This window comes from Lasioglossum baleicum, chromosome 10 (genome assembly GCF_051020765.1).
Source record: "Lasioglossum baleicum chromosome 10, iyLasBale1, whole genome shotgun sequence".
Lineage (NCBI taxonomy): Eukaryota > Metazoa > Arthropoda > Insecta > Hymenoptera > Halictidae > Lasioglossum > Lasioglossum baleicum.
This window is the reverse complement of record NC_134938.1, coordinates 2,234,137-2,252,786: the sequence shown is the minus strand read 5'-3', so window position 1 is coordinate 2,252,786 and position 18,650 is coordinate 2,234,137. Positions and strand designations below refer to the sequence as shown.

The following is an 18,650-nucleotide window of genomic DNA, read 5'->3' as shown; positions in this document are numbered from 1 at the left end:
ACATAGTTCTTATTCAAAATTGATCATTCTAAGATATACCAATTCGTTGATACAAAACGTTGACACGGCAATCGGTAAAAATTTAGCGCGCAGGAACTTCTACGTGTACGGAACGACTCGTTTGAACGACCCCCACTAACCAACATCTCATTGCATCCGCAATGATGCTCGTTTGCTCCTAACTATCATGTTTTCGTTTTTATTTTTTATTTTTTTTTTTTGGTTTTCCTCTGTTTTCTTTCAATATATTATATATACACATACATGTACGTCTAGATTTTGTTTAAATTTGATGTGTGGCTAGTTTCGGTTTGATACATTGTGCCTGCTTGGATTTAGCCGAAGCCGGTTCGTTCTCGAGGACCGAGGGGATCCATCGATCGCGACGATCCTCCCTCGACGATCGGCCGATAAAACGGACGAACAAGCGAGCAGAACGAAAGACGAGAGATAGCGCATCGTTTTCCGTTTTCGATTTTTTCCTTTTTTGTCATTTGGTTTGATCTCTACGATGTCGCGTCGAGAGCAATCATGGGATTTCAGGGACGACGATCTGCTACCTACCACTGGCTACCCCCACTCTGTCAGGTATCGCAAACGAGTGTTGAGTTGCACGGTGTTTTTTTCTCTTCTTCTACCCTTCTCCCTTTCAATTCTTAACAGTACACTACTTTGATTTCATACCGTTTGAGCTTCTTGATTTTCATGAGTTTCAATCTTTCCCTTCCTTTTTGTCTTTCTTTCTTGTGAAACGTATGTTGGAGTTTGTTTAGTGACCCAAGCCGCGAAACGTTCTCGCGAGACACGGTCTATTTTGTAGTTGACTAATTCCTAAAACAGGTCTGGGCAACTGATCGCGTTACCAGATCGAGGGGGTCCCATGAAAATCACCGAACACAGAAACAGAATATGTATATTAGAAACGCCAATATGTATTAGTTTATGAAACGTAGTATTCTGAAAAAGACGTAAATTTTTGCAAACACAACGGAGCATTTACAGATAATATTCTACAGTCTGTTCATACTCATTTGACAGAAGATATACAGTTGACATGAACCGATTTCGATGAAACTTATGTGAGAAATAATTCTTAGAAAAATATTCCACCCATCTTTTTCTTTATTTATAGAATATCCAATATTTTTCTAAGACTTGTCCTTCACATATATAGCGAATCCAAAAAGTAGTTGATTTGAACATTAAATTTCCCACCCTCGACACACAATTGCCGATATTTAAACCACAATCATTTTCTTGAAGAAAACAGTACAACAATAGCAGGAAGAACAAACAAGGGTTGTGTTTTATTTTCAATCCGGGCACGAATTTTCGCAATCATCTTTTCATTTTAAAGCAGTAAAACGAAAACTGAAAAATGTTCAGTTGCGACGTTTTCTTTGTGCGTGAACGCATATGTATGCACTACGCAGAGTGACGGTTAAAAGAAATCCAGATTTATAGTTGTACATAATATGTATCCCTCTCCACGAAATGTGTGATTACCGTTTGTCGAGAATCTGAAATTCAGCGTTCGAATTGGTCTCGGATCCGCTACGGGTTTCATCGAAATCTTGTGCGATTCGAACATGCGCCTTTGTAGGACAGTGAACCTGTCCCCCGGCGAATCGGGAAAAGAGGATCCAGGTGTAAAAAAAATGAGAAAGCAGAGCCTGTAATCTTATCGTTCTACCGGCGAATGAAAATCGATATGCAGTCGAGTTCCTCCCCCGGAAGCAACGTAACCGTTGCGCCCCAGTCGTTTCTGTTCGCAACGAGAGTATTCGAACGCTGGGGTGCGCAAGAGCATGATCATCGTCATCATTCCCGTTCTCTCCCTTTGTGAAAAAAAACCAGACCCCGCCCTCCCCGAACGACAACCTGGTTTGTCTCTTTTATCTGAAACTGGTGCAAACTCGGCTTGAAGGTGCGTGGATAAACAGCTGTCGTCGTCACAGCCCGAGCCGCTCATCTTCTGCATGACGAGCGTCTCGCGGAACACGACCTTCGTCATCGAGTGCTGCAAAGAGGATTTTTGCAATCGGGATCTGAAACCTCAGCTGCACCCCCGCAAAGAAGGTATAGTCCATCGTCCTGGAAGTAGCGAACACTCTGCAGGTGGCTCAGGCTTTTGCTCTGCAGCGCTCTTTATATCTATCACTGTCCTGTATCGCTGTTTCTCTATCTCGCACTGTCTCTCCAGTCTATCTTTATCTTTATCTTTATCTTTACTTCTAATTACTTATCGCGTGTTCGGTAAGTTACGCGTCCACTTTCAAACAATCATTTCTCCTCGGCGGCATACCGAGGAGATCGCCATCGTGTCTCTGAACTCTGAACCATGTGATTTTAACTATCGGCGATACTTGTTTCATTTTTTCAAGTCTATCCTCCATGGCTCAGGACTTTTTAACAACGTAATCTCTTCCTTTCGGTACTACATATTAATAAGCTTCCGCCAGATGAACCGTTCGATTCCGACGTTTTAATAGAAAACAGTTCTTTGATTATGAAACTATTGTTCCCGAGTGGGACTCAAAGTTGCTCTTGTTAAAGAAAAGCTTGGTATTTTATCTTATTTATATGTGGAGGATGAAATTTGACCAGTGATCACAGTTTTTGTGTTTAATCGGCGACACAAAAATGTTGTCTTAAGTGGACACGTAGCGTTAATGTTGGAACTTGTATCTCCGTTTTCCGGATGCTGATTCTTTAGTAAATTGAAAAGCACTGTAGATGTATGTATATTATCGGAAAACACGTAGTTGATTAAGGTAGTCCAAAATTCGTACGCTATTGTCGAATGTCCACAAATTTTCTTAAACGCTTTTCCTTGGCACCGAAATCCTGGCGATGCCGATACCGATCGTACAGCATTTATATTCTCATCCCTTCGCATCTCCGACTCTTCCACTTGATATTGAATAGCTTATCAATACAATTCACATTTTTTAGTTCATTATTATACGCGTATTTATACATGTTCTCTTCGTCATTTTTCAAATATTAATTTATCCATTTCCTTCTTTCCTATTCCTGTGTAGTTTTGCAGCGCAGCCTATCCTATGTGATAATGTATTTTTTTTTTTTTAAATGAAATTGTTTAACGATGTTTCAAAAGCAACTTTATTCTACAGTCTGGCGTACGAACAATCTGGAATAATGGTTCGCGAATGAATATAGCGAGAAAGGTGAAAGAATGTGTGTTACATCGTAATGTAAAACGAAAGGAAAAATATTTTCCACCTACGGAGGTGCTTGTTACTTCAAGGTATCCTCCTCTTCCTCCTCCTCTTTTTATTTCTTCGCTTACAAGTGCTCGGAGACCGGAAGTTCTCCCGAGCGGACTTGGAAAGCACCGGTCGCATGTTCTCCTCTCGCTCTCCTCTCTGCACTCTCTAGCGAAAGTAGACACGTAGTGACATTGGCAAACAGATCCTTAGAGAAAGGACATCTTTTGTAAATATTTTCCTTCGATTTCCTTTCGAACAGAACTGTTGGAAGCGCTCTACGCCCGGCCTTTCTCAGCCCCCTCACCTCTCATCCCTCTGCATACAAATCCGATAGATTACGCGCGTATTAACCTTTCCTGTAGTCTGTAGTCTGTAGTCTGTAGTCGTCGATGTTGTTTACAACGGCGGAAGGTTCGTGCAAGACCGATAAAGTGGAGTTACAATCTATCCTACTGGATAGAAGCAGTTGTTGATTTTTTCGTGCTGTAAATATCGAAGGGCAAGCACATTCTTTAACTATATCGGACGTGAAAAAAAGTGTTTTTTGCAAGTTTTTATATAATTGCGTCTTTCTTGAAACTTTTATCAACATATTCGTGACACTTCTCCGATCGAAAAGGCTCCAAACGCGATACAGCTCGATTGAATTAGGCAGTAGATTGAAATGTGCTTCGAATTATGTCATGTTTGGACTCTGTTTAATCAGAAAATGATCACGACAATGCTCATAGAGGTTTCATAGGAGAAATTGTTGAAACAGAAACAGTTTTATCATCTAATCAGTACATACATATATGTATAAGCGCTCGGACATGGGTCAGCTTATTTTTGTTCTAGATTCACCAGAGAAAGTTCAATTAAAATCGACGGCCCCGCCGCTGTGACCTCGCCTAGTCAGTCGATTTCTAACGAATATTCATTGCAAATATCCGAAACAGAAGTTAACTACGTGCTGTACGCTAAAATTGTAGAACATTGGGCACGGGAGAAGCGATTTGAAAAGTAAACGACGATAAATAATCTTGCATGAACGTTTCGCTGGTGCTAGCTGCAAAATATTGTAGTTCTCATTTCTGCACGTCTTTCCAGTTTGATCCGTCCATGTCCTTTTCTTTTCTTTCCTTTCCTTTCCTTCCTTTGCTGTCGCGACTCGCGACGCATCGCTTTTGAAGGACGGCAAAGGGCAACAATCAGCCCAGTACGTCAGACCGGGTTCATTCTTATTTTCAATTTGACAAACAGTTTCCTTTAACGACCTGTCCTCTTCACTGGCTTGTGAAACTCTTCCGTATACATAACATATATTCGTGTAACTGTGTCAGTTCTCCTCGGGGACTAAAGTGCTTCTTTTCAGTAGACGGCGTGTCCGATATCGGAATATGCTGTACATACTCTCAATAGTTCTAAGTAATTGACCGATTACTTATCTAGAAGAATGCTGTGGCGTATAAGTATGCTTAATGGTATCTTGTTGTACGGTCGTTTGCGGCGCAGATAATTATTAAACGGGTTTTATTATTAGCATCGAGACCATTCCGATCGTTTCGCCAAGTAACAACGATCCAAGTGTTCAGAACAATCACCGAACTTGCAAATTAGGAAAAATCATACAGGGTGTCCTTACTTTTTCATTCATAACTACGTCTTTTATAAAAAAACGTTCACAAAAACGTCTCCGCGTTTATTATAATTCGATGACAAACACAAGGAAAGCGGGTTAAACATCATCTCCGGGGACAAAAAGTTTTGAACCTTTTTTAATGTAATCCGGTAGATTTTGGCGAGAAAATGCGGACACCCTGTATGTTGGTAAATAATGAGTAGAGAAAATGACAGAGAGAGAGAGAGAGAGAGAGTTTTTCTGTCGATTGAAGCATAGCAAGAGCGCAACGACACGATCGCGAATACGGAAAAAGATGATCAGTCATCTGTAAAGTTTCGGCCGCGTTCCAGGCAAAAAACAATTTAATATAACAACGGCTCCTCCCGAAAAGGGCCGCGATAACGACGTTATAATGCAGCCCCTTAAGAGCCAAATTACTTCGGACAGAAAAAGCGGCGGCGCGGCCGCGCGGATCGGGGAGTTATTAATGATTTATTCCCGAACGTATCACGCCGCTGCGCTGGTGTCCTCGCGAATTTACGACCTCGTAATAAGCGTAATTTATCACGGCCGTGACAAAGCGAAGAAAAAGCACACCGAGGAAAAAAGTACAACGGCACAGAAAAGAAGAGGAGGAAAAGCAACACAACCGAGCAGCAGCTGCTGCTTTAATTTATTTACAACGCATCGCGAACGATCGGTCCTTAGCGAAATGTTATCTTCGCGATGGAGAATAGCGAATACGATCGATTTGGGCGGACAAACGTAATGAAATCCATCTACCACTTGTAAAAATCACATTTTTAGACAATCAGATTGTACTTTTGAAAAATACAAGATTTATAAGAATATTGTTACATCACTCGAAACAAATACATATTCTCTCTGCATTCAACTCTCCGTATGCCACGGTGAGATTTAATTATAGTTATCAATACATATCGTCCATCGTTCGTGAGAAGATTTTTTATTATGATTTAATCGATGTAGAGGGTGTTGAAAATACGAGAACAGTGTTTTAAAATTCTCATAATGTATAATGTTATCTGTTTTATTATACATTACGCTGTCTATACATTAGTAATGGAATGTTAATGATACTTAATAAAAATATATTTATTCTGAATATATATTTCTGATCATACCGTGTATAAATATCCTACATAAAAGATATGATTCAATCTATTTTTGCGGGATTTCAGAATCGACCGGAATTTTGTTTGTCCAAATCGATCGTTTCCGGTCGCGACGGAAGGAAAAGCTTTCCGAGGGAAAGGGAAATAGAGAAATATGGCGAAATACCGTCGACAAGGTACCGTTAAAGGCTTGTTCGGTTTCCTCGACCGCTAAACCACCCGTGTTCGCGGACATGCGAGAACTCGAGGCGCGAGAGGTCGCGGCACGCTTTTCGCTGGGTTCGCAGACCGGATGTAGCCGTCATGCGTCATGTGAAATTGTTCTCAGGTGTTACGATAAGGAGAAGTCGTTCCCGTCGTCCGAGTACTCGATCTGGTGCAGCACGAATAGCACGCTACACGGTCCAGGTGACTTGGAGTACGTGATCGCCTGCTGCAAAAACTCCGACTACTGCAATCGCGACCTAAGGCCCTCTCTCCCTCCTCGCGAGACCGGAGGTGGGCCATATTCTCGACTGGCCGATTACCTCGGACGAGGTACAGCTTCCGCGCGCGATTCTCCCTTCCAAGGTCGACTTCTTGCTGGAAAACCGCGACGAACGCGAACCGAGTTTTGCGTCCGAACGCCATTCCTTCTCGATGCGATGTTTGCATAACGGGGAGGTCTTTATTTTTCATGCTCACTTCTCAGGACGTCAATTAAAAACAATCAGAACGCACAATGAAAACAAATTATACTTCATCATTGGTTTTGCCCTTCAAATTCTCCCTTTTGCAAATCAATTTTAACCCCTCACAAATAAAGTATTTTTAAGTAAGTTTTTGTTAAAAAGATCAAATCTGATCTACATTAATTGTTGATGTACATCAAATATTACTTATTTAGAAGTAATTACCAATTCATTAATATATTTCTTTTCCATTTCTGCAGAAGCGAAAATAAACTCGTGTACTAAAATTTGAAGTAAAATGCTACTGATATGTGCAACGAAAAATTATTTAATCGGTCAGGAATGCCAAAAGACGCAAAACTCCGTTCGATATCTGTGGCAATAATTCGAATTTCTTAAACAATGCCGAATAATTGGAAGACGAAACATGGATGAGACGAAACAACGAAAAAGCAAAGGGAATAAACAGAAAATTGTTTGACGGACTAGGTTTCGGTAGAAAATTAACAATGAAAGTTGAATCACATAGTGCTGTGAACGGAACCTCACACTTATTGTTAGCGAAACAGGGAAAAAGCTGGAAATAAATTTGTACATATTAATCGACGTATGTACACTATCCAATGTACTGTGTAAAAGAAAGGTGCACCCAGTATAATTATAAGATATCTTTATGTAGAAATTAGATATTCCGCAATAAAACATTCTCAGAATTATTCGATTAAACAGCGGAATGAATCCTTTTTCAAAACTTAACTGTGTTCTCATTTGATTTTTTCGGGGGCGGGGCGCTTCATTCTTTTGCACAGTAGTGTGTAAGCAGTATGTACATGCTTACAGCGGTTGTACCGTGCAAATATTTTGTGAAGAAAAATGATAAGGTCTTTCGAAAATAGGGCACTGACAAAATAGAAATTGACTGACGATGTCGATTGAAATTTTTCGCACAAAAACGACCTTGGCAAGGCGAACGCTATAAAACTAAGAAGAAAATCGGGCTTTTTCAGATCATCGACTTCTCGATGCTTTTTGTGAATTGTCTGGGCGATCATCTCTGTCACATATGTTTCTCTATCTTTCGTCCCCTGTATACGTTGTCTCTGTTCATCCAACTGGCTTGTGCCGTGCTGACACCGAACGAACATGGAGCATGATGCGAGGGAACGGGATGCTGAAATTTAATCACCTTTTTTTCTACTCTGCGCTGTTCATTATGCGGAACAACCGTTGTTCTATTGCGTAACTCGACGATTCACGTTCGGCTCGTGTGTTTGTGTTGCGTCGTTCGCAAAATCGATATTGATTCATCTGTTTTTATTGGGTGACTGTTTAACCCGTTATCTCGCGATTTCGCTGAATCGGAACGGTGGAGAAATCGGCCGCGCGAAATTAATCAGAGCAGATTTTCTACCGTTTTTGCGCCGATAATATTTCAATTGTCCGGGAATTGCAAGCGACGCCGCGCTCAGTAAAAAGACTTGCAATCACTGAAGCCGTAAAATAAATCGTAGGACACACAATGGAGTTTAACCAGACTTTCGAGTCTAAACTTTCGAAACACATTTTCTAGAAAACAGATTTCTAAAACCACATTTCCAGCAGCTTTCATACTAATGAATCGCCTACTGTCTGTATCATGATTTACTTGTATGGATATTTACGTTCACCTTTTAATTGAGAAAGCAAGTACATACCAACTGTTTTATTTGGTGAAAATGTGATTCAGATTTTTCAGTTTATAGGATGCGAATCTGCGAAAGTCGTCGCATATGTTTCTAAATATAAAAAAATATAAAAACATATGCATTATGCAAAAAGTGCAAAATGAAAAATATATATTTTCAGAATTCTCTAATCATAAAACATACTTCTGGCCAGGTCTCGTATTGCTCTATCTCTGTTCTCTATAAAAATATACATTCGCATAAACATCCGGAGTCTAGTTATAACCGAACAAGGATGCGTACCGAAGAATAATGTTCACCGACGAAGTAGTCGAGTCAGGTAATCAAATTTCCCGATAAAAATCGAATGCGATTTCCACCAATGGTAATCGAGAGCATATCATCGAAACAATTTATCGTGGGGCTCATGGCAAACATGTTTTCCCAGGAACGATGCTCAAATTAATCGCAGCCGCGCGTCAACTGTACCGTTCCGAATCGATTCCGATGTATCGAACAACGCTTCTCTCTTTTCCTCTTTCCCTCTTTCTCCATCCTCTCTACCACACACCTCGCCTGCTTTCCCTCTCCCTTTATTCGTCGATAAACGGAAGATACCCGCGTATTTTGCGAGCGATAGCAGCTTTATCAGCCGCGCGTAATATTTAAGTGGCCGCGATTTTCGCGGACTGAGCGTAATTTTATGATGTCACGATCAGCCTGCTGGATTCTGTATCATCCGCATCTGTTTACAGAACAGGAGAGGGCCCGGTCCGGCCCGGCCCGGCCTGCACGATGATAATACACGCCTTGTAAGCCGCTCGCGGATAAGATAATGCCGAATTTATATTCTTACGCTCGGTAATCGCATTCTGCTGCTCCGACTCGGCTCGAGAGACGCTCGATAAAACCGAGATGCCTGACGCTCGCTCCGCCGAGAAATATCTGTGTCGTTCGACTACGGGTTTCACGCGTCCTTTCTTGTCCCACGATAGCGTACGGTTCCGTTATCCGCGAAAATATGCAATAACCGAATTTTTTCACAACAAATATTCGACATTCCCAGAGTCCCCACCTTAATATGTACTTGTATACCGACAGGGGCAATTTCACCCCGAAAATAAACTTCGTTTCTGATTTGTAATTTTGTCACTGAAATTTTTGATAAATTCGTTTAACGTCGACAGTCTAAGTATAAAGTAGGGTTTGTCGGTTTTTGGAAACCGGTTTCCTTCGGCAAATTTACAGTGATTCGCGGAAACGTTCGAACACCCTTTCAATCGGAATACATAACTTTTTTTAAAGGCTGATCACACGCCTTCAGGGTTTCTCGCGAAGCTGCAAGAATTAGTTTAGTAGATAACGTGTAAGGATTTTTAAATGAGTCTCATTGTCGTGATGTTTGAAAATGAGAAATTGAGAATATTTATAACGGTATGGGATATTTTCACGATAACAATCTGATCGGAATAGAAGTCTTTCCCTTTATGTAATCATAATTTCCTGATGGACATTGGCAAAATATTGTCCGTGCGTATGTTATCTGTGGGATGCTATCGCTCGTTTCTCGTTTCCATACGGTCAAAGGGAATTTCAATTCGCGAGCACATCGCTCCTGTTCTCGTATCTGGAATATTCACGCTCGTGATACTTTCCAAGCAGATTAGAAAGTATGCTCGTGGTGATCCGTGATCGCGCAGGAATCGATTTACAAACATTTTACACGGGAGATTCTCTTGGCCACTGACTTTCCGAATCTATGGTCCAATTTGTATATTTAAATCTTTTCTAAAAATCTTTCTAAAGATCTTCAATGCTTTAACCCACACAGTTCGGAAATTGACGATCAGCTTTGAAAAGGCTTTAAGAGACCTGCGACATCACGTTTTATCCGATGAAAATAATCTGTGATACGTTTTTCAACATCGAACGTTAATTTTTAATATACATACAACTAGCACAGAATTTGAAGTTTATCCGTGAAATATAAGGAGCGAGAGAAAATGGACATTGATATTGTCCTATCGGTTCGTTGAATTGTACAAATTGATTCAGGGCAAAATATTCACTTTTACGTATTTTAATTTCAATGGGAAAAAATAGCGCAGTGAAACGTACACCTGCAGTAATAAGTATTAAGTACTAATGCAACGTCATTCTAAATAATGAACTGTCCGAGTGAAAGCATTCACGTCAGAAGCATATTGGAGTATCGAGCGACGCGAAATTGAAAAAGGTAGAAACTCCGACGTAAGAGCGTAGAATGTAGAAACATCTCCGTTTCGACGAGCGTAGACATATGTATGTATGTATACGGTCTCGCGTAGGTTCGCATGGTCTCTTATTACAGAAACGACGTTGTAAAACCGTTCTACCGGCGAAATAGTAGAATCCTCGAGTCTGATCTTGATCGCGCGCTTGTCTAAATCGAATTTCACCGTCTCGGACGGAAAGAAAGAAAATTCTCTTGATCGCAACCGTGCGCTTGCTTTGAAATCCAATCATTCTTTAACGCTTCCGTTAAAAAGGAACTAGTCATTGATGAGTTTATTTAGAGCCGGACTTCTTTATGGCAATTGTATTTACCTACATATGTAGTTATAAGTAGACTGATGACTTATGAAGAAATTAGTTGGCTGAAATATAAAACAGTAATAGATTAGAAAAATTCAAGAAAAATATTGTAATGTTGGTTTTAACGTAACAAACTCATTAAGGGATGAAATCAATTTTCATTTTATTCCTGCTTCCCCCACAATCGATGCAGAATAGTTTTATTTTGCATAAAGATCCGCAGTCTAGTTGTAAGCAAGTTATTTTCGAACGTTTACTAAATATATTTCCACAAGATAAACACGCGCCATGAATAAAATGGACGACAGCGCGATGTTGTCCAGAGTAACGAGGCGTATTCGCACCGTACATTGACAGAGGGATGATGGGACGTATCGGAAGCGGTATCCATCGATTGTACGGGCTCTTCAAAATCCCGTGGGAGAGCCGACTAGTTATTGATGCGCGTTTTCGTTGCTTTCGATGATTTGTATCGATGCGCGGTTTAACATGTAGCGCTTTTCAGATTTTTGTTGGGCGTGTTACCGTCACGTTCATAGGGCAGCCACCTGCTCGATTGGTGGAATCGTGCAAATATTCGATTCTAGACTGTGAATGCTCGCTGAACATCAATGGAACAAACTTTAACGACGGAGCTACGAGAAAACAGTTTTGCGGAACTGCGGAAAATGAGAATTCGTAACAGTTGCAAAGTTATTTTCGTATGGTAAACTGCGGATCTTTTTGCAAAATAAACATTTTCTCCCCGGAAGCTATTTTCTTTTTTATAATACATAATATGTTTAATTGGATGAATATAATACACCAGAACTTCTAAATTCTTCTAATGGTTTCGCTGTTTTAGATTTTAGATTACACCTATATACTAATTTTTGGTATAAATGTATAAAATCCGCAGTTTAGTTGTTACTGTTAAAGAAGTATTCGTCACAGTTGGAATATTTGCTTTGCCAGCTTCGTTAGCGAAAACGAAATAAAATAATGCATGAAACGCACGGAGGAAAAGTAACATACTGAAAGGCGAATCTGTCGGAGATAATCCGAGTTCCTCATTTTCATTGCATACATTCGCAACAGGAGGTAGAGCAAAATAAAGGAAGGTAAAAGTAGTTGCCAACATACATATGTACATGGAAGAAAATCTATTTAAAAAACGAAGTACATATATACACACGAAGAAGTCAAACTACCAATGAAGTCATCAAGTTCATTTCTTTATGTGGCGATTTTATACGGCGTCAAATTTGTGTATGAATATCATTAAATCTACATTTCGCTCAACGATAAAGTCTCTTCTCTGTACAGATTGGACATAACACAGGCTATAAACAAGATTATACGTATGCGCAATAGAACAACGGTGTCACGTCCACTAGTTAAAAATACGCAACCGTTTACGTTTACACCGTCGTGAAATGAGTGTACACAGGGATTTGTAAAGGATGAATAAAATCTACAAATGTATTGTTTAGAATCCGCATTGATTGGACAATGTTATGGTTAGATTATTTCGACGCATTATGCTCTGTACGCTTCAACATGGCGTCTCGGGTCGGCCGAGGCATTTGTTCCCGATTCCCGAGTCCTGCCCAATTACTTACGAGGCTTGCGATGGGCGTGCAATCATCCAGACATTTTGTCCGTCAATCAGCCTGTTGTTCGTCACCTAATCGGATTCCTCGTGGGGAATGAAACCGGTGGCTTCTCGCAAATTGCTAGGCGATCTTCGTGCGGACTCCCGCGATCGATCCCGGTTCACGAACAATCGTTTCCCACGACAGAACTTCGACCTCCATTAAAAATTCAGCCGCACGAGGATAACCAATGATCTGAATCGTGAATCGTGTCGATTGACTCTATCCTCTGGCGAATCCACGGAATTCAGATGGAACAAATGTAGCAATTCCTCGGAGATCCGCTCGAACGACCTGTTAACACTTTGCCCGTCGAAACGGACGTCATTTAACGAACCAACTGCCGTGACGTTGACACCTCTTTACGAGAATCGGTACTCGATGTTTTGGGACTGTTCAATTCGAATACGCTGCCAAAACTGCAAAATTACATACCATTCTAATAAGCATGGTTTTTAATACCATTTTTTTTTCTTTTTAAAACCGATTGTCGTAGTTATCTCACCTCGTACGTATAATTAGAGCGTAACATTTCAAACCTTTTAGATTATTAGACCTTAATTTCAAACCACACAATTTGGCGTATTTTTCGTAGGGAAAGTGTTGAACAATGTTCACGTTAGAAGAGCAGTCCGATGAACCAGACACCTGTACGTTTAGAAATCAGATGCGGAATCGTGTTTCTGTAGAATCGACATCGAAGCAACGATGATTCGGATGTTCGACCGAGAACTTTGAAACGTACCCCGGGACTAAACAATCTCGTTAACGTTCTGTGTGGTTTTCCCGAAAACATTACCCGATTAACAGCATCCGCGTGTGTATCTCCGAGTGATAGTCGTTTTCCAGGAGCAGGTAAGTTGCGAGCGGCGCGCTTCTCGATCCCTCTCGATCTCCCCGGAGATCGCGAAAGAAGCGTCGCCGTTTCTACGCAAGCACTAACCGGACATGTGAAAGAAAATCGGTTCAGCTTTAACGATCTCGACGGAGAAGGTGAATCATCGTGACGCTATGTTGTGCGTTCACACACTCGAATTCTGCTTTATTATGTATATTTAAACGGCCTTGTTGTTTCTCATTATGTAGCACTTTTGTTTTGGCGCAGGATGAACGTACAAGCGGACATGGAAGGTGTGGAAAAGTATGACCGATCATTGTGCGATCGAACATTTATCGTTGATCTCTATCTTGGAAAAGAATTTTTGTTTCCTAACCCTCAACCAACCCCTGTCCCGTTCGAAACTCGCGACTAACCGCAAGCCCTGCATCACTCTAATGCTAATGAAACTTGCCCTGCCATGCCGGTCTCACGCACGCATGTGGGAATGATTTTTCGTTCGGCACGTTCCGTTAAAGAGGTTTCCGCATGTCGCTCGTTCTGGAAGCTTCGCTGCTCCTCCCTTTGATATCTCCTCTTTGGAATTGGCTTCGCTGCTTCTCCTTCTTTCGCTCGACCGGGGACGCGCTCCGTTCGATCCGCCGGAATTGTGCAAGCCTCGCGTCGAACATCGCCGAGCAAACACCAGAAACGCGAAATTTACGCTGATACGGGCGCCCCGCGCGTCGCGGCGCCTCAGCGAAGAAAGTTACGCCGAGGAAACTTTACTTTCGAATTTTACATTTTTTCTTTCGCGTATCTCGCCGGAACAGGTGAAACTCGGACGTCGCTGTCTTCGAGTCTTTCGGAACTGGCTCGCAGCGACAGATATTCCTATTTCGAAACTTCACCTTTCGATTTCAACTTTCGCAGCAAACATTCTCGCTCTCGTATACAAGAAAAACGTCACAAATATAAAGATACAAAAGGATACAGCAGCGGGTCCCACCGCTTACAATTTTTATCGATGTCGTGTGCAAAATAACTCTTTTAGCCACTCGGTTGTTAATTAAGATATTCATTATTTTTTTCACAATTGTGAGCAAATTGTTAAGGGTAGAACAAAAAAGCAACCCCCTTTGAGTGACACCTACCAAAAAAATTCAAGAACAATATTCTGTTACGTATCTGATGTATCTGAAAGTTTCATGATGATCGGAGATTAGCGGAACATAGTTAAATAATTAAAAAGCAATTGATACCACGCCATTATAATACTATGATACAGGGTGTCTCAAAAATAGGGCTACATGTATCTATGGGGTCAGTTTTATAAGTATGTATTAACACAAAAATGTAGTTATTCGTATACACAGAAAAATGTTCAGTTGTGACCTTGGTCTTGGTGTCGCACGAGCGAACGACACGGTGTTTGAAAATTTGCTAGTCGAATTTGGAATTGAAAAAAAATGGTCTTTGCTCCGGCTTACGAGTTTGATTAGAAATTTGAAAAATCGCGAGGATCGCTTGCCAATATTTCGACGGTCGGAACGCGTTCGCGTTCCCCCGAGCGGTTTCACGCATGCTAGATTTCTTTCCTACGGACGCACAACCTAATCGAAAATTTGTTGCAAAAAGTGTCTCCGGGCGGCAATGATGCGACGTGGGTCACTTGGAAGATGGCGTTGACGATAGCGGTGCCGATCTGCGCGATCTGCGTGATCGTCATGATCATTTATCACATACACATGACCAAGAGGAGACCGCCCGGACATTTTCCAGACGATTCGATGGAGGCGCCGGATCGACCCATTCTCGGTGCTGTCACGATTAGAGACATGCTGGAGATGACGACCAGTGGCAGTGGTTCGGGTAGGTCAAAAGAAAGTTCTCACGATCAGACTTTATTTTCTTCGTTAATAGCGTCAAGGTCATCATATTATATGTATATCGTTGAATTTGTCTGTTTTATATGTTAAAGTTTGTACAGGGTGTATAAAATGTAATGGTCACCGTTCTAGGGGTGAATCTACACCTCTGGATCATTGGACAGTTGTAAGAGAAACTTGTCGCAAGTCGCGACATTGCGTGTAACAGAGCAAATTGTTGTGGAAGTTGTTTTTCTACATCATCACCTTCCATTCATTCACAAGAGAGAAAGTTTGGAAGAAGCCATATGTCGCAAGCAAATAGTTAATGAGATATTAGCTGTTAAAGTTTTTGCAACATTTTATTGTGTGGAGTTATACGTATAGACGTAATAAATAAAAGCAAACTACTTCAGTCCACCCACGACGTGTCGATGAGACGGAACATAATCGTGTGCGTGTGCGTCTCCTCCGTGCCCATTCGGATAATAAAATTGATGTTGCAAAATATGAAAGAATACCTTATATCCATTGTTATAAGAATATTAAATCCTGAATTATGAAATGTTACCGTACCTCACCGTTCCTCCAGCGGATTAGGCGATAAAGGTAGTTATAGTATGTGTAAAGGTTGTTATAGTAAACAAAAAAACGCGTAGGACGGACTCATCGAAACGACGAGCGGACTACCCTTATAAATCATGTCCTTGACGACCGAAGACAATACCAAAAGGAATTTCTTCGACAGTTTCCCCACTTCTGAACCTAAAGTTCGTTCGACACACCGCCGCGCCGCGCCGTCCAATTAACAAACGCAACATTCCCCCACCCTTAACCATTCACAAAAAACCGAGATGGCAACCGCAGTACCATTTTGACCGTGGTCGGAGTAACTTCTTCCCGTTCGCTGTCACGATTTTGGAAAATGTGTTGTTTTGTGCTTCATACTTATTAAGGAACACAAGATTCTGACGTAAGTTAGTACCTATACTTGACATTAGTACAATATTTCATGGCTCAGGATTAATATTCCTATATGTATTATATATAAAAATCGATATAAGGAATCCTTGAATATTTTGCAACATGAAATTTATGATCCGAATGGGCAGGGAGACGATCGCTTGGTACGGGCCTGTATAAAATATTTTATTTTCAAAGTTGTACACACACTGTAAAATAGATAGGATTATATGTTTATTATTTACTATTTAAAATACTATTTTCCCCAGCTCTGTGCCTGTAACACTTTATCTCTGTATAGTGTATCTTCTTGTTATTCTCCCGTCTCTCGACTCCCGTTAGAATTAGCGTGACGATAATCGCGGTTGTCGGGGTCCATTAGCTTTACGCACACGAGAGTCATGTTCAATCATACTGAAATTCGTGTTCTTCAATGCCCATCCTCTCCCAAGTAGGTCTGCCGCTTCTGGTACAGCGGAGTATAGCCCGCCAGATCCAGCTCGTGGAGACGATCGGAAAGGGTCGCTTCGGCGAGGTCTGGCGTGGTCGTTGGAGGGGCGAGAATGTCGCTGTCAAGATCTTCAGCTCGCGGGAAGAGAGGTCCTGGTTCAGAGAGGCTGAAATTTACCAGACGGTGATGCTGAGGCACGACAATATCCTCGGGTTTATCGCCGCTGATAATAAAGGTACGCAACAGTCGCACGTGTCCACCGTCGCGCGTCGCGTCGCATGAAACTTGATCGCGTTTAACAACTGCAAATGCCGCATCTTCTACAAATAGGAGACGAATTGGAGACCTTTCTGCTGCGAGAACAGGATCTCGTCTCACCTATAACGTACATACATATGTATAGTGGCCGGTGTGGCCACTACATTGTATGTATGTAGTATGTAATCTCAGTAGACTGCGGATTTTTATCCAAAGCCAAAATATTCTGCATCGATTGGAGGAAGCAGAAGTTAAATGAAAATTCATTTCATCCCTAATAGTTGTTTCACATTAAAAACAACATAATATTTTTGGATTTTTCAAATCTTTTACCGTTTTATATTTCATCTAGACAATTTTGTTCCTTTTTCGTTTGCGTCCTCGGACAATTTTCGTTAGCAGTCGCAGTCTAATTCTGACTTGTGACCATCATCGGTCGTATCTTTGTCGAATAGTAGATTGTAATCGATAGATGAATAACATTGTTTTTCTATTTTCATTTTCAGATAACGGCACGTGGACTCAGCTATGGTTGATCACGGATTATCACGAGAAGGGCTCGCTGTTCGATTATCTGAACAGATCGACCGTGGATACCAATGGCATGATCAGGATGGCACTGTCGATCGCTACCGGGCTGGCGCATCTTCACATGGAGATCGTCGGCACGCAGGGCAAACCGGCGATCGCTCACCGTGATCTGAAGTCGAAGAACATTCTCGTGAAAACGAATGGTACATGCGCGATCGGCGATCTCGGATTGGCCGTCAGGCATGACGTAATTACAGACACCGTCGATATCCAGCTCAATAATCGGGTCGGCACCAAACGGTACATGGCACCCGAGGTAATTTCAAAGTAACAACGATAATCGATAATCCTACAATTCCGAGTCGATTAACGCTCCCGACTGCCAGGCTAATATTCATCGGCGTGCTTGTGCTTTTACTTTTTACAGAATCCTCGTTTTAGCCAAGCGTTTCATCAATCTTATTTTGTTAGCTTATTCCATTAAGAAAATGTTAGCTTCTTCCACCCCTGATTTTTCGAATGATTGTGCAACATTTTCTTGTTGCCCGAATCATTCGATCTGGAGAATTCTTGGCCATTTCGAAGCTTTCATTTGATCACGACATGAAAAACATCTCAGAGCTCCGTAACTGTAACAATGCTCAAACTTTCACGACTGTTTAATTATTCAAGATTCTCGAGAGTCTTGCAAGAGAGATGCTTCAGGCTTCAGAGTACTAAGGTTTCCGCGGTTTTTATAAAATATTTAACACGGTCAAGACACTTGGAAGTTGTTGTAAAACTTTCTGGACGATGCGATGACGAGTCTTTGCATCGAGAGCGAGACGGCTGCTGAGGATTGTTGGTTCTGCTTTCAGGTTCTCGAAGAGACGATAAACATGAACCACTTTGATTCGTTCAAGAGGGCTGACGTATACGCTCTCGGGCTGATCCTCTGGGAGATCGCCAGGCGATGCAACGTCGGCGGAATTCACGACGAATATCAGTTACCGTTTTACGACCTGGTGCCTTCGGATCCGACGATCGAGGAGATGCGTAAAGTCGTCTGCGCCGACCGGCAGAGGCCGTCGATACCGAACCGGTGGCAGTCGATCGAGGTACGTGAAAAGTGAAAACACATATGTACTTCGATCGTTGCTGATCAATCGGTTACCGGTTACCCGTTTCGTCCTTGTCGATGAGCACTATGTTCATGGAAGTACATTCAATTATTTGTATTTGTAGCTTCATGTTTATGCAACAAGGTT

At 41.5% G+C, this 18,650-nt stretch overlaps 1 protein-coding gene across 4 annotated transcripts in view; it reads left to right on the top strand.

The window, feature by feature from the left end:
* The window catches only part of Babo (TGF-beta receptor type-1 babo), a 46,516-nt gene that overhangs the window by 18,722 nt on the left and 9,144 nt on the right, over positions 1-18,650 (top strand). Inside the window, exons 3-7 of one of the 4 annotated variants that reach the window (XM_076432047.1) lie at positions 6,301-6,470; positions 14,971-15,204; positions 16,616-16,849; positions 17,379-17,719; positions 18,261-18,500. In XM_076432047.1, the coding sequence (XP_076288162.1) occupies positions 6,301-6,470; positions 14,971-15,204; positions 16,616-16,849; positions 17,379-17,719; positions 18,261-18,500 (1,219 nt within the window). Of the gene's footprint in view, positions 1-1,927; positions 2,080-6,300; positions 6,510-14,970; positions 15,205-16,615; positions 16,850-17,378; positions 17,720-18,260; positions 18,501-18,650 lie in introns of all 4 variants that reach the window. The other 3 variants (XM_076432046.1, XM_076432045.1, XM_076432048.1) reach the window with 3 other exon arrangements.